At 30.8% G+C, this 17,441-nt stretch overlaps 2 protein-coding genes across 3 annotated transcripts in view; one reads left to right on the top strand and one right to left on the bottom strand.

Annotated features, from left to right (window-relative positions):
* The window catches only part of LOC143068994 (crooked neck-like protein 1), a 34,938-nt gene that overhangs the window by 1,839 nt on the left and 15,658 nt on the right, over positions 1-17,441 (bottom strand). The window lies entirely within an intron of this gene.
* LOC143068996 (uncharacterized) lies at positions 13,812-15,552 on the top strand. Its single transcript, XM_076243420.1, has one exon. The coding sequence runs from the start codon at positions 13,871-13,873 to the stop codon at positions 15,548-15,550; it is 1,680 nt and encodes a 559-aa protein (XP_076099535.1). The 5' UTR covers positions 13,812-13,870; the 3' UTR covers positions 15,551-15,552.

The raw sequence follows: 17,441 nt of genomic DNA, 5'->3' as shown, positions 1-17,441 counted from the left end.
CTTTATAAATTTTAAAATATAAACATTTTTTTCTCAAAGTCCTTCACCTTAAAAGAGAAACATTGGCATTCTAGGCCTCCGTCTTTTCAGAGAAAAAATTACTTGAATGCAAGGTATAAGTATAATAGACAATCATGACAATAGACAATATTTTGTTCGCACAAACGCATTTACAAGAAATGGTAATGCTCGAATAAACAATTTACCATACATGGTAGTAAAATACAAACAATTATATATATGTGTGTAAAAAATTAAAGGTATAATGAAAATCTATTGCAATAGATTACTTCTTGCATTTAAACAATTTGTTACAAAAGAGGAAGATAGTTAGTGCTTTATAACGGTATAAGATGTACTATTAAGTACAAGATTTAATTTATTTGCATCGCACAATGTGGTTATATGTTTTACTGTACTTTTGAACATTTTTAATACAAAAGTCTCTCTAATACTGGAGTAACCTCTGCAGTGAAGCAGCATATGCTGTTCATTTTCAATTTCGCCACTTTTACAGATTTCACAAATTCTTTGATATCTGGGCACTTTAAATATCTTCCACTTTCAATGGCAAGGTTATGAGCACTAACTCTTAATTTACACAATGATGATTGATCTGATCTATTTCTTAAAGCATCAACATAACCTGTCTGTTCACTAATTTTGTAAACACTTGAAAAATGTTAATTTTGGAGATGCTGAAATATTTCCATGTTGTGTTCCTGAAAAACCTGGTCAATTATTCCTTGTTTTATAAATCCAAAAAAGGGTTTAATAGTAAGGTTAACATTTCACAAATATGATAAACCTAAGTTTTTAATAATAATATTTAACCTTTTAACCCATGGGTTGCTTTTTTTTGTAGCATTATATATTTGGTGAACTAAACTTCCTTCTGAAGTGATTATTATAAATGGTCCCAGAATTTAATACTAGATAACATAATTGTGGAATAGGAAAGATAACTCTGACTTCAAATACTTCTTCAACACGTTCAGAACTAAAGCTAGATTCATGTATCATGTACAGTTAATTTAATTAAAAGTATGGCTATATACATACACATCATTTTTTATATTAATAATTTGAGTATATTTCATTGGTAAATTTCTTGAAATGTTTAGTGATAGGATGAATAGAATATGGTTTTTCTTCTCAAAAGTATTGATAAAGTTTGGAAACTGTCATATAAGGGTTCTTATTGCATGAATGCATCTTGACCTCAAAAATGAGTACAGAAATCTTTATTGAAGGGCAATAACTATCAGAAGGAGTCATCAAATGGTTACAATTATAAAGGCATTTTGCAAATCTTGTATTTCTGATCATTTTTGCAGCAAAGATAAGTTAAACAAATATCTGTAGTCAAAAGTAATCATTTCAGAGCAATAAGGATTAGTCATCACAATATTTATCTTACTTTTGCAGTGCTAATATCATTTTTGCCAAAGATAAATTCCAACTATGAAAAATTGTTTCTCAGATAATTGCCAAAACCTATTTAGTGTAATTTAAAAGCAAAAATCCTTCAGAAATTCTCCAAGGATCATTTGACATTTGTGTACAGTGGCGGATCCAGAATTTTTCATAAGTGGGGGCCCACTGACTGCCTAAGAGGGAGCCCGCTCTAGTCACGCTTCAGTGATTCCCTATATAAGCAACCAATTTTTTTCCCAAAAAAGGGGGGGGGGGCGGGTCCCCTGCCCCCCTATAAAATCCGCCTCTGGTGTACCTATGTATTTGTGATCATTTTTACTAGTACAGCTTAATTCTTTTCTGCTCTGTTTCCCAAAGTATCAATTGCTGTTTTTTTAAATTATATGAGTGTATATTTAATATCCATATTATATACCTAACTGTTTGCACAATCGAACTACTAGTATATTAATATGGAAAATTCATTAATTAGGTTACAAGTCTGAAGAAAAACATACTGCCATTTAGCATAAAACCAAGGAACATTAATGTTATTCATCAATTGGTATCATTTTTTAATTGTTATTTTTGTTATATATGTTTTAAACATTTGCAATACTAGGCAAATATAGGTATATATTCCTTGAACATAGTGATTGTTAACAATGAGATTATGAGAGTACATACTAAATGAAAACAAGAATGTATCCCCAGTACACGGATGGCTCGTCTGCACCATCATTCTCTATGTTCAATGGACCATGAAATGTGGGGGGGGGGGGGGGGGGGGAGGGGGGGGAACGAATCTCTAATTTGGCATTAAAATTAAAAATATCATAGGGAACATGTGTACCCAGTATCTCTGTGTGTGTTACATTTTAGTGTTGTGTCGTTGTTCTCTTATATTTAATGCGTTTCCCTCGGTTTTATTTTGTTACCCCAATTTTGTTTTTTGTCCATGGATTTATGAGTTTTGAACAACGGTATACTACTGTTGCCTTTATTCAAGTTGATTGCATATAAAGTTCATCAAAAACTACCTTGACCTAAAACTTTGACCTGAAGACAGACAGACAGACGGATGAACAGACGAACAAATGGACAGACACACAGACCAGAAAACATAACCGTTGGTGGGGCATAAAAATAAAAAAAAATCAGAATTAGATATTTCTAAGTTTGATATATTTAGAATTCGTTTCTAAAATTAAATCAAAGTTGTACTGTTGTGCCAAACTAGTAAAAAGTAATCAAGGCAATTAAAGTAATTTCCTAAATATAAATTTCATTAATTTGGCAGCTATGTCATCTGAATGTTACTCCTTTGATAATGTCCCATTTATCATACTTATGAGGTGCACTTTACATAAAAGGGGCTACTATATTTAATTAGTTTAATGAAAACTAACATTGTTCCTTTGGGTTAAGGTAGGTTATGTTTAACATAGGTCATTCACAAGTAGTTTTTAGTGGTGAAGATGTCTGTTGATTGTCAAAGTCATGAGACACCTTTCATGTAAAGTTTAAATGGGATATTAAAATTAAGTGATTTCAAAACGTCAGTTTAGGGCAGCTTATCTATAGTAATCATGTGATATGTAACACATATTGTATTTATCTGTGTTCTAAATCATAAACTTAAATTTTAAACAATCAATTAATTAAATGCGCACTGTTATCATGTTATCAGTACGCTAACTATATACACTGTAATTAAACTTATTTATAGTAACAAACTTAACCAGGTGCTCCGCAGGGCGCAGCTTTATACGACCGCAGAGGTCGAACCCTGAACAGTTGGGGCAAGTATGGACAAAACATTCAAGCGTGATACAGCTCTGAATTTGGATTGTGATCAAATTTTTGACATTACATGGGTTTTTTTTACACAAAACAAATGTCAAGATTTTACAAATCAATTAAAGATTTCTTCTTCAAACTTTTTAAATCTAAAATTAAATAGTTGACACAGCATAGGTTTCTGACACAGAATGAATGTGGTCTAATGAACTTAAAAGTTTTTTTTTGCCTTTGAGCAATTCACTATGCTGTTGAATATTAATCCTCTCAAAAAAATGTTTGAAGAAATTTTCTTTTTATTTATGAAATCTGAAATGAGAAAAATTTAAACCCCCCCCCCCTTTTTTTCACATCCCTGTTTCCCTTTCTCCAAAACTGATATCAATTCAAATTTCTAATGGAGTTTGCAACAATAACTACTCTTTTAAATACATCATAAAATATTAAAATGTAAAATAAAGTGCTTGTTATCACTGAATGGTAAAGATTGGTTGGTAGTAAAAGTGAATATACATTGTTTATTGTATAAAACAATAAAAAAAACTTCATCAGCATCATTTTATATTGGCAAATTTCCAATGAAGTTATTTACATAAAGTTATTGGCAAATAAAAATAGAAAATGACATCATAGTCATGTCTGGCAAATGTCCAACATACATTATCTAAAAACATTTTAGATAAGATAAGGAAAAAAAGCTTCATCAGCAACATTTTATATTGGCAAATTTCCAATGAAGTTATTTACATAAAGTTATTGGCAAATAAAAATAGAAAATGACATCATAGTCATGTCTGGCAAATTTCCAACATATATTATCAACTACTATTCTATACAAAGAAAGATAACTCCAATTGAAAATTAATTGCTATTGCACAATATTGTGCAATTAGATATTTCTTGCTATTGTGCAATACTGTGCAATTGAAAATTTCTTGCTATTGCACAATACTTGATATGGAATCCTGATTTGGACCAACTTGAAAACTGGGCCCATAATCAAAAATCAAAGTACATATTTAGATAAAGCATATCAAATAAGCCCAAGAATTTAATTTTTGTTAAAATCAAACTTAGTTTAATTTTGGACCCTTTGGACCTTAATGTAGACCAATTTGAAAACGGGACCAAAAGTTAAGAATCTACATACACAGTCATGACAGTTAGATTCAGCATATCAAAGAACCCCAATTATTCAATTTTGATGAAATCAAACAAAAGTTTAATTTTGGACCCTTTGGGCCCCTTATTATGTTGGGACCAAAACTCCCAAAATCAAACCCAACCTTTCTTTTATGGTCATAAACCTTGTGTTTAAATTTCATAGATTTCTATTTACTTATACTAACGTTATGGTGCGAAAACAAAGAAAAATGCTTATTTGGGTCCCTTTTTGGCCCCTAATTCCTAAACTGTTGGGACCTAAACTCCCAAAATCAATACCAACCTTCCTTTTGTAGTCATTAACATTGTGTTTAAATTTCATTGATTTCTATTTACTTAAACTAATGTTATTGTGCGAAAACCAAGAATAATGCTTATTTGGGCCCTTTTTTGGCCCCTAATTCCTAAACTGTTGAGACCAAAACTCCCAAAATCAATCCCAACCGTTCTTTTGTGGTCATAAACCTTGTGTCAAAATTTCATAGATTTCTATTAACTTAAACTAAAGTTATAGTGCGAAAACCAAGAAAATGCTTATTTGGGCCCTTTTTGGCCCCTAATTCCTAAAATGTTGGGACCAAAACTCCCAAAATCAATACCAACCTTCCTTTTGTGGTCATAAACCTTGTGTTAAAATTTCATAGATTTCCATTCACTTTTACTAAAGTTAGAGTGCGAAAACTAAAAGTATTCGGACGCCGGACGACGACGACGACGACGACGCCGACGCCAACGTGATAGCAATATACGACGAAATTTTTTTCAAAATTTGCGGTCGTATAAAAATAGATCAAACCAAGAAGTGGAATACTTGACACACCTAACAAAGATGGCTTCCTCTGAAGTCGTTGGAGGATGTCAAGTTCCTGTTAATTGTAAATTATGCAAAACAGATAGACAAATACAGTGGAAATGCATAGACTGCAGTATTCTGATGTGTGACTATTGCAAGGACAATGTTCATTCTCAATTCAAAAATGCACTTGATCATAAGATCATCAAAAGAGAAGAGATTGGACTGCATACTGAAGAACTAGATTTTACCAATATTAAGTGTGCTGTCCATACTGGACAATCATCATGTCTTTACTGTAATACATGTGAAGTTCTTGTGTGTCCAACCTGTGTTGCTAAAATTCATAAAAAGCATGATTTGATTGAAATTAGTGATGAATACAAAGTGAAAGTCGAGAGACTGAAAAAAACGACAAAATAAAATGCAGAAGAATAATTCTAACATGAATGCGAAGAAAGATGAGTTCAATAAACTTATGTCAGCAGAAAATTCAAAGTATGCATGTGTAAGACTAGATATTCTTAAGCATGAGAAAACTGTAAAAGAACAAGTAGAAAAATATTTCAAGGATCTCTTAAATAAATTGGATCAAAGTCATGAAACTGTTTTAACAACAGTTAAATCAGATCTTAATGCTATATCAATATTCACAAACCAGACAAAAGACAAAATAAATGAAGTCCAAGATTTTATTGACATATCCAATGCCACTGATTTCTTCAAATGGGTTAAACAAATGGAGAAATCCACTGAAATCCGAGAACTGCAAACAAAGCCAAGCTTCCGTTCATCACCAAAATTTGTTCCAGGGAATATCAACCAATCTCACATTGGATCATTACAAGACGATGGGAACTTGTCAGCAGAAATACACATCTCCCTAGTCATCAATAATGAATATCAGACTGAACTTGAAATAATAGCAAACGTAAGTCCATGCCTTGACCAGTCGATTTGGTTAAGTTCTGGTGCTAATATAAGGTGTTACAAAGAGTAAAACCTGAAGACATCAATCTGAAGGTTATATCTAAATTTGACATTAAAGCGAATGGATTGGCAGTTACTCCATCTCATCAACTCTTTCTGAGCATCAAAGGGAAAACAAGGTTGCAACAAGTCAGCAGTAGTGGTGAACTGACTGATTCTGTTTATGATTTAACACCTTACCTTCCCAATGCTATCCATGTTGTCAGTGACAACAAACTTATAGTTGGAGCTTATAATGAAAAACTAAAAAGAAGTGCTGTGGTCATAATGAACAAGTAAGGAGACAAGGAAACTGTATATGAACATAATAAACATAATCAACCTTTATTTAATAACCCTAGGTGTTAAACCACTACCACTAATGGAAATATACATGTAGTGGATAAGATTACAGATGTTTGTAGTGGTAAGGTAGTGATCTTAGGACAAGATGGAAATATAATAGACCAGTACACAGGTCATTCAACCATCAATAAGATTAAACCATTCACACCAGTAAACATTGTGACATCACCAAGTGACAATGTTGTTGTGACAGATCTGGATACTGACATCTTACACATTCTCAATAATAATGGCCACTTGATTTCATATTTTATTACAGTGGACATTGGAATAAAATGTTCATATTCTCTTGCCTTCAACACAACTGGACAACTATATATAGGATGCACAAGGGCTGGGGGTAGTCAGACTAAGGAAGCAAAGTTATATGAAATAAACAATGCAGGATTCTAATATATTCAAAACATATATTTGACAGAAACCTGAGAAAATAGATTAAAAAAAATTCAAATCATCTGAAACAAAAATTGTATCAGGCAGCATTGCCAACGCTTTAAGCTGTTTGGATACAAAGGAAACATGAATGAACCTTTTTTGTGAGGAAAATGTCATCTACTTCAAATTGGGAAATAATCATCTTACACCATTTACTGCTCGTCTTTTCTTTATGATGTCATGAGATTATGTTTATCTTCCAAAGTTTTGTACATATTTCTCAGTGATAAATGGAATAAGAAGATTTAATTGTGTCTTGGTACTGTATGCACCAAATGTCCATTGCACAAAAGCAATACTAGAGTTCATAATATTTTGTGCAGTCATATAAAGGTATACATGTATATGCTTAATATGTTAGTCACATCGAGGCTATCATAATGTATTCTTAGCCTTTGACATGAAATATTCTGATATGTTATATACCAAGGAATTAGCTATAGTGCAATTTAGGTATCATAGATCACAATCACTTGGTGAAAAGTGAAATGTGATTAATCTGTGCAAATCAAAATAAAGCCATTTTTAAGGCAAAATAATTTCAAATTCATGGAAAATAAATATGTTTCCATGTAAATAGTTTCATAATTTAAGTTTTGTATGCATAATAGAACATTTTTAACATTGGGACTGGAGAACTGTAAATAATAGTGAAAGGAAGAACATTTGATGATGATATTTCATGGACACCAGAATTGATCACATGTGTTACTTATATCAACAATAAAGATGAAGAACTATGACAATTTCGTTAACCTATTTGACATACTAGTATACCTATTCTGAACTGATGATAATTGCAGTGCACTAACTGAAAGCAGAAACCATGCAGAATTTTAATAAACTTTCATTTCTTAATACTTCTGATGATTATTGAAATAGAGTCACTAGACTATTTACCAGACCTTTCAAATTTTATTAACAATCTAACTGATGTCAATGACAGAAATGGATATTAACTTTGAACATATATAACATGACAGTATGCTGTGTGAAATGGAAAGAACATTAGCTATGATAATTATGTTTTGTTAACTGGTATTTCTAAAAATTTCTTATGGTTATCCTGATAAATGCTATTTTTCTATCTTGGAACCAAATCTTTTTGACTTGTTTAAGACCAGATATTTTGTAACGCAAAAGGGAAATATAGAAGTGTTAATTCACAAAAAGTTGTTGAAGTAGCATTTTGAATTAATTCAAGCATTTTTAATTCATCAATGATTAGGATTGATAAATGTTAGATTTGCATGCTTAGATTTAAGTGGTAATCAGTTGTTGATTTGTGTGGCATTAGTTTAGAACTTTAATTGTTTATTTCAAATGTACTTGAGACTGTAAAGGAATTCTTTGATAAATATGTTCAATCAAATTAAGCAATTGCATTTGGTAATTAAAAGGTCAATGATGCTCTTCAACTTTGTAATTGTTTGGCTTTATAAATATTTTGATATGAGCGTCACTGATGAGTCTTATGTAGACGAAACGGGCGTCTGGCGTACGTAATTATAATCCTGGTACATTTGATAACTATGATAAAGATCAATTTAAATTATATGGCAACAGGCTTATGGGTGCGAAAAATCAAATATAAAATAATGTCTTATAGTTTTAAGTTAGTTTTTAGAATGACACCTCATATCTGGAATTATATACTTTTGTTATCTGTATCATATGAACTATATGTTGAAATATGGATGCTTGTTAAATAAACAATTATAATTATATATCAGAGTTAATTTTTCTTGTTGGTTAGTAAACAAAGGGCACACACCCCTTAATTGATATTCATATAGGAGAGAAAAACAAGAATGTGTCCAAAGTACACGGATGCCCCACTCAATCATTTTCCATGTTCCATGGACCGTGAAATAGGGTAAAAATCTAATTTGGCATTAAAATTAGAAAGATCATATCATAGGGCACATGTATACTAAGTTTCAAGTTGATTGGACTTCAACTTCATCAAAAACTACCTTGACCAAAAACTTTAACCTGAAGCCAAAAACTTTAACCTGAAATTTGCACTATCATTTTCTATGTTCAGTGAACCGTAAAATTGGGGTCAAAACTCTAATTTGGCATTTAAATTAGAAAGATCATATCATAGGCCACATGTATACTAAGTTTCAAGTTGATTGGACTTCAACTTCATCAAAAACTACCTTGACCAAAAACTTTAACCTGAAGCCAAAAACTTTAACCTGAAATTTGCACTATCATTTTCTATGTTCAGTGAACCGTAAAATTGGGGTCAAAACTCTAATTTGGCATTTAAATTAGAAAGATCATATCATAGGGCACATGTATACTAAGTTTCAAGTTGATTGGACTTCAACTTCATCAAAAACTACCTTGACCAAAAACTTTAACCTGAGGCGGGACAGACGGACGAACGGACGAACGGACGAACGAACAGACGGACGAACGGACGCACAGACCAGAAAACATAATGCCCCTCTACTATCGTAGGTGGGGCATAAAAACTAGGCAAATGGTGGTAACACCCTTGTTACCTTCTCACCAATTAAATTTTCACATTAGACTTTATTGATTAAGTCCATTGGTGTAATATTTATAAGTGTATACATCTAAATTGAGAAATTTTAATCTTTATGTAGATACCCATTCTGCATTGTCAGCTATAAAAAGATCTGACATGAAAAATGTTCAACTATTCAAACAAAAAACTAAAAGCATATAATTCATACAATACAATTTACAGAAAACAAATGTTAGACATCAACCAACATCAACCACTGAATTACAGGCTCCTTATTTTGGACAGGCACTTAAAATAATGAGTACAGGTTAAAGCTTTTTTGCGCACTTAATCCTCCCTTAACCTGGGACAGTTGATATACAGCACAACACAAGTTTGGTTGAAATTGGTAAACATGTCGATGTATCAGATGAGAAGATCTTTAAAGAAAATTTAATTTGATGGATGACTACCAGTAACCACAGACACCAAGAAGTGGTAACAGCTTGCATTGTTCTTTGGGCCATGAATGCTTAAAATAAAGGAATTGATTTACTGATGGTTTCGTATTGCAAAGTAGCAAATACAATATTCAGGATTGTGAGATGATCATGTCACTGTTTTGCAATAGACTGACATGCTTGGTCAAATTTTCCAATTTGGTAGGCAAACAAGCATTGACAAGAGACTTGTCATAGGTGTTCTTTTGTGTAAAAGTTTTTAAAGTGAATTTTATTGAGAAAATATATTATTTTAGAAAATATGAAATTATGAAATAATTGTGTGACAAATTTTAATTTAATTACTCAGGTAAATTTTGTGAAACATGTCGCTTGTCAATAATTGCTCAGAGCAACACTTTGGTACCTTGTCAATTGTCATTAATTAATCTGAGCAATATTATATTTTAATTAGGATTATAAATGTAATTAACTTGTATCTCTTTAATTGACATTATTCATATTTCACCTTTGGACATTGTAAACAATATTATAAAATACTCAAATTATCAAAATTATCAATGTCTGTCATTTATGAGTAGTTTTCAGCATTTGCCTTAAATATCGAAGTCGAACAGTTATTCGTCAGTTAGTCTCGTCTGTGGTATCCAGATAGGAGAGCTTTTAATTAATCACAAAAACTTTAGCTAAAAGATTATCTAAAGTAATAAATAAATTAGTTGATATAAAACAAACAGGAGCAGGCGAAGAAAAAAATATTTTTGATAATATTATCTCGATTTCAGACATTTTCGACCATATGAATTTGAACGATATAAAAGGTTTCTTAATAAATTTTGACCAAGAAAAAGCATTTGACAAGATTAAACATGAATTTCTTATTAAAGTTTTAAAGAAAATGAACCTACCAGTAGAATTCATAAGATGGATTAAGATACTATATAAAGATATAAAAAGTAAAATTCAAGTCAATGGTCAGTGAACAGAAGAAATTTTAATTACAAGATCAGTTAGACAAGGCTGTCCGCTCTCTATGAATTTATATGCCTTAGCTATTGAAACACTGGCAAGTTCAATAAGAAAAAATAAAAACATAAAAGGCATTAACATTCCAAATTTAAAAGATCCAATAAAACTTTTCCAACATGCTGATGACTGTACAACAATAACAACAGATATTAAAGATTATTACTTATTTATGAATGAATTCGAAAAATTTGGTAAAGCATCAGGAGCAAAAATAAATAAAAACAAAACGGAAATATTAAATATTTGTAATGCCCCAGAAGAAGACTCTAGTTTAAAACTTTTAACAAAGGAGAGCGTAAAAACACTGGGCATTTGGTTTGGTAAGGAGAGTCAAAGTAAAAGTTGGCTACCAATTATCCATAGTATAAAAAATACAGTAGAAAAATGGGAAAATAGAAAGCTAAATTTTAAACATAAACTTATTGTTATAAATACCTATATCATTAGCAAAATCTTATTTGTTGCTAGAGTTGTGTCCCCTTTACCTGAATATCTCACACAAATAAATAGATATATTTACACTTTCTTTTGGGGAAGGAATAACTCGGAATATATAAATAGAAAGTCTCTATCACAAATGTATAATAGGTGGACAACAAATACCATAAATCTGAAAATAGATGCCATGCTTATCCAAAGAGCTACCTTTTTTTTACAAGGAAATACATCTGTTTGGACATGTTTTATGATATATTACTTAGGTTATACATTAAGGGAGTTTAATTCAGAATTAGGAAATAATAAATACCAACATACTATGATCTTACCAAGAGTTTATACAAAATTAAAAGCTCTCTTAATAAATCATAAGAATAAAATTGATCTACAAAGTATCAACCCCAAAAATATTTATAAGAAAATTCTCGAAATTGATAATCATAAACATAAAATTGAAATAAAGTTTAGCTATGTCGATTTTACAGATATATATAATATTAGGAATATCAAAAGCAATTACCAGCAAGATTTTATTTACAGAGTTGTGCATAATGCTCTTCCTACTAAAGATAATCAAAAAAGACGAAATTATAGTAACGTTTTACCGATATGTTATTTCTGTAACTCGAAAAATGAAACCCTAAATCATTTACTGCTACATTGTAAAAAATTAAGACTATTCTGAAAATATATAAATGACTTCATTAGAATAGAAATAAATGATGAAACTTTTGTTTTAAATGAATTAATCTGTTTGTTATTTAATATACCACAGGAATTATTCCCATCAATGTATGCATATGTTTATTCAATTTATCAAATTAGTTATGTTATCAATTCAGGTGGTTTATTCATACTCTTAACACCACATTTCATAGAAATAGAGATATATACTTAAATAAAAACACTATTACTTAGTATTATATATGATACTTATTATTATAATTTGTGTGTATATGTTATATATTTTCTTTTTCAATAAAATACTTTTAATGTTCAGAGCACAATGATGACAAAATTTTGGCCACATATACCTCTTCCACCAACATGAGAAGGAAGGTTGAGGCCTGCATCCCAATATTATATTTTTGAATAAATTGTTTTCTAATAATTGGTTAAATATATCTATTATTAACTCAATAGACATCCGTTAATAAGTAAAGCCCAAACCCAGCTTCTTTCTATGCATATATGTTCATCACTCTCTAACAACTATTAATTATTAATATTATATACTAATCATATTACTGTATTAATTAAAAGTTAAGTCATATTGTGATTTTTAAAATTGTCTTCCAAACCCTTCAGTCTGAGTGCTCATCAGGAGAAAAAAAAAAGATAGGCTCATCTACTCAGGAGAAACCTGTACTCAAAAGACTGCTCAACACAACTGTAACTATTCAAGCCAGACAACATCAACTTGGAATATTTCAAACATTTTGGACTCCTAAACTTATACTGTGAATGAATTAGTGAAATTAGTGACGTTATTATTTGGAACATTTGGACTTTATTTATTTGTAAAATTGTTTGGCATCATTATTATCATTTGGACCTGTTACTATATAAAATTGTTACAACTTGCTGCTTGCTTTATAGTTTTGCCTGCCATTGCTTAAGTCTTGCAAAAGACTGACCCCCTGTGCTTTGGGCTGTGTATGTTCGATAGTCCCCCTTACACTCGACGTGCATTGGCTCTTGGTGACAGACTCCTTAGGACATTAATTGCTCACTTGTCAAAAATTAACATAAAAGGCAAACATTCAAATAGATTCCCACTTTAATCTGCCATCAGGAGGATTCAGTCATTTCAATAGACAGTTTCCCATTTAAAGGAAAAAACATTAAATGTCCCATTTTCTGAACTGCTTAGGAGGTGGACATACTTTAAAAGATACTTCTATGTTCTTTTGGTATAAACAGGTAACTTTGTTCCTTTCGGTAAAGACAAAGACATCGAACGGTCCATTCAAATATTGGCTTATAAAATGATAAGTTTCACAAAGGTATTTTAAATCTTTTAACTTTATATTTTACGATGTAAATGCCAGTTAGTCGACACGGTTATAAGACATAAATCCAAAATGGGCTTATAAATGACCAAGTGGTTCCAAAAACATTTTATTTTTAGGATTAAAAAGGACATTTAGTAATTTTAAAATGTCAGTTACGCTCAGCTTACTAAAACTATTGTAAGCATGTGAAATAAAATATACAGTATTGTATAAAAAAGTTCTAAATCATTAATTTCAATTTCAAATAATCAAAAAATTAAATGCTCACCATAATCATGTTACAAGTCTATTCATTAAATTAAATGGGTATTCAACTTAATAGAGAAGAAAGGATATGAAGTTTCCACTCCATGACACAAAATCAATATATGAACAAGATAAAAAAACACAAAAAAATAAGGAACAGTACTTTTATTTTAGTTATTGATAGTACTTACTTATAAACAGGTACCTTTGATAACTTTTAACTAGAAAGTGAAATAACTGGACACACCTGGTGAATATGGCTTCCTCTCAGCCGTTTGGAGGAGGTCAAGTTCCTGTTAACTGTAAATTATGTGAAACAGATAGACCAATACAGTGGAAATGCATGGACTGCAGTATTCTGATGTGTGAATATTGCAAGGTTAATGTACATTCCCAATTCAAAAATGCACTTGATCATAAGATCATCAAAAGAGAAGAGATTGGACTGCATACTGAAGAACTGGATTTTACCAATATTAAATGTGATGAACATGCTGGACAATCATCTTGTCTTTACTGTAATACATGTGAAATCCTAGTGTGTCCAACCTGTGTTGCTAAAGTTCATAAAAAGCATGATTTAATTGAAATTAGTGATGAATATAAAATGAAAGTTGATAAACTGAAAAAAGGACAAAGTAAAATGCAGAAGAATAACTTTAACATGAATGCAAAGAGAAATGAGCTCAATAAACTTTTGTCAGCAGAAAACTCAAAGTATTCCAAAGTAAGACAAGATATTCTTAAGCATGAGAAGACTGTTAAAGAACAAGTAGACAAATATTTTAAGGAACTCCTTAATAAGTTGGATCAAAGTCATGAAACTGTTTTAACAACAGTTAAATCGGATCTCAATGCTTTATTATTATTCACAAACCAGACAGAAGACAAAATCAATGAAGTCCAGGATTTTATTGGGATTTCCAATGCTACTGAATTCTTTAAAGAAGTTAACATGATACAGAAATCTACTGATATCAAACAACCACAAACCAAACCAAGTTACAGTTCATCATCAAATTTTGTTCCAGGGAATATTGACCAATCAAACATTGGAACATTGCAAGAGGATGTGAGTTTGTCAGCAGAAACACATGTCTCATTAGTGATAAATAATGAATACCAGACTGAACTTGATGTAGTAACATTTGTAAGTCCATGCACAGACAAGTCAATTTGGTTAAGTTCTGGTGGTTATGGAATGTTACAGAGAGTAAAACCTGAAGGAACAAATCTGAAGGTAATGTCTCAATTTAACACTAAAGTGTGTAGGATGGCAGTTACCCCATCTAATCAACTCTTTCTGTGTGTTTTAGGGAAAACAAAGTTACTACAAATTAGCAGTAGTGGTGACCTGACTGATTCTGTTTATGATGTAACACCTCTGTTTCCCAATGCCATCCTTGTTATCAGCAACAATAAAATTATAGTTGGAGCTATAGATGGTGAAAAAAGTGCTGTGATAATAATGAACAAGAAAGGAGACAAGGAGGCTGTATATGAACATGATCAACATAGTCAACCTTTATTCAACTACCCTTTACGTATAACCACTACATGTAATGGAAACATACATGTAGTGGATCAGATTTCGGATGATTGGAGTGGTAAAGTAGTGATCTTAGGACAAGAGGGACGTATAATAAACCAGTATACAGGTCACTCAACCATCAACAAGCATGTATCATTCAAACCAATAGACATTGTGACAACACCTAGTGACAATGTTGTTGTAATAGATCTGGCTACCAAAAGCTTGCACATCCTCGATGACAATGGTCATTTGATTTCATATTTCAATACAGAAAACATAGGAATAGAGTTTCCATATTCTCTTGCCATCAAAGGAACTGGACAAATTTATATAGGATCTGGAAGGGCTGGTAGTCAAACTAAGAAAGTAAAACTATATGAAGTGCACTATGAAGGATTCTAAATAAAACTTGAGAAACATAGGATATAGATTTTCATTTCATCTGAAAAATGAAATATAAAAATCAATCAAAATGAATATATCAAGGAATTATGAGACAGAATTTGCACATGTCAAAGTTATACAATACTTTTTCATTGTTTTTATGAATTCCATAGGTATAGTCTATATTGATAGGTTTACACCAAAAAGGCAGCAAACCAACAACATAAAAAAACACATAAAAGACATCAAAATGCCTACAAACTAATTTCAACAAAGGGTAACTGTTGATATAGGTGTTAGTTTAAGTAACAGTAGTTTTTTAATAATGAGCTTATCTTTATCTTCCTAACCTTTGTACATATTTCTAAGTGATGTTAGAATAATTTAATTTTGGGTGCACCACGTCTTCTAATTAGTTGACAATGTTTTGTCTATTAGCTAATAAATATATTTTTGTCATTAAGGTTTTTTCCTGATTTACCAGTTTAAAATGGAATTTAGAGTTGAATTAGAAGAAATCAGTATCATTTTTTCTGTCTATCATGTCTATTCGAAATAACATATCGTCCTGAATATGCATGTAATATTTGCCACTGGACATTAAGCAACTTACAATCAATCAATCGAAATAACATAAAAAATATGGTGCATACTAAAACATAATTGGCTACGCAGGTTATTCAGGGTGCATCACAATTTTGATGTTATTTCTTAATCAAGTTTATAGACAGAAAAAAATATTAGTCATTCCTTATATAAAAAGATTTCTTTGAGTCTAATGGTCAAATAATCTGTTGAGTAAAAGCAAAAGTACAGGTCATTAAATTTATTGCAGTCATCATTAGATATACAATTATATGCTAAATATATTACTATTAGTGATATCGAGAATATCTTAGAGCAATTGAAGCCTTTAAAAAGAAATATTCTGATATGCTGTACACCAAGGAATTAGCTACATGCATAGTGTAGTTCCTGAACTTGGATTGTTATCTCTAACATAAAGAGAAATGTGATAAATACATTTATGTGCAAATCAAAATAACTAATAATCAAATAACACCATCATTGGATTTTTTTTTAGAGAATCCATGGAAAATAAATAAATACATGTAAATAGTTTTATAATAAAGTTTTGTATGCATAATAGAACATTATGACATTCGGACTGGAGAACTGTAAATAATAGTGAACGGACAAACATTTGAACAGATGTTGAATGCCTGATGGTGATATTTCATGGACACAAAATATTCATATATCAAAATGCTGAACTAATAACATTTGTAACTAATATTAGAACAGTTATGATGAAGAACTATGACAATTTTGTTAACCTATTGGACATATATACCTATTCGGAACATGATAATCACAGTGTGCTAGTGGAAAACAGGCAGAACTACGAACCTTTTGTTGCTAAATATATCCGATGATTTGTGAAATAGACTATTTATCTGAACATTCAATTTCTATGAACAATCTATTCTGATGCCACTTACAGAAATGGATATTGAACATATACAACATGACACTGATGACAGTGTGCTGTGTGAAAATTAAAACATTTGATTATTGTGTTTTGTAGATTGTTATTTTTTTTTACATAAGGTTTTATACTATTTTTCATAAAGCTGTAAATAATAGGTTTTTATTTTGATAGCAGTAGTTTAGAAAAGGAATTAATTGTTATTTCAAATTACTTGATATATAAGGGGCATTTATACAACACAGTAAGAGGGGAGGTAATAACTTTGCTAACATAAATATTGACATTATAATGTGACATATTGGACTGATTTTAAGCATTAGCTTTAAAACAAGTACATGAACACCACTTCTTTAAAATGTCAATTTAGATTAAATGTACAGTTTTTATGAACAAATTACAGATAATTTTATTTTATTT

The sequence above is a fragment of the Mytilus galloprovincialis genome, chromosome 3, assembly GCF_965363235.1.
Source record: "Mytilus galloprovincialis chromosome 3, xbMytGall1.hap1.1, whole genome shotgun sequence".
Taxonomy (NCBI): Eukaryota; Metazoa; Mollusca; class Bivalvia; order Mytilida; family Mytilidae; genus Mytilus; species Mytilus galloprovincialis.
Note: the sequence above shows the minus strand (reverse complement) of the source record. Positions and strands in the feature narration are given on the sequence as shown.

Excerpts from the sequence above, each read along its gene's own strand:
- LOC143068996 (XM_076243420.1), top strand. The coding sequence starts at position 13,871 with ATGGCTTCCTCTCAGCCGTTTGGAGGAGGTCAAGTTCCTGTTAACTGT.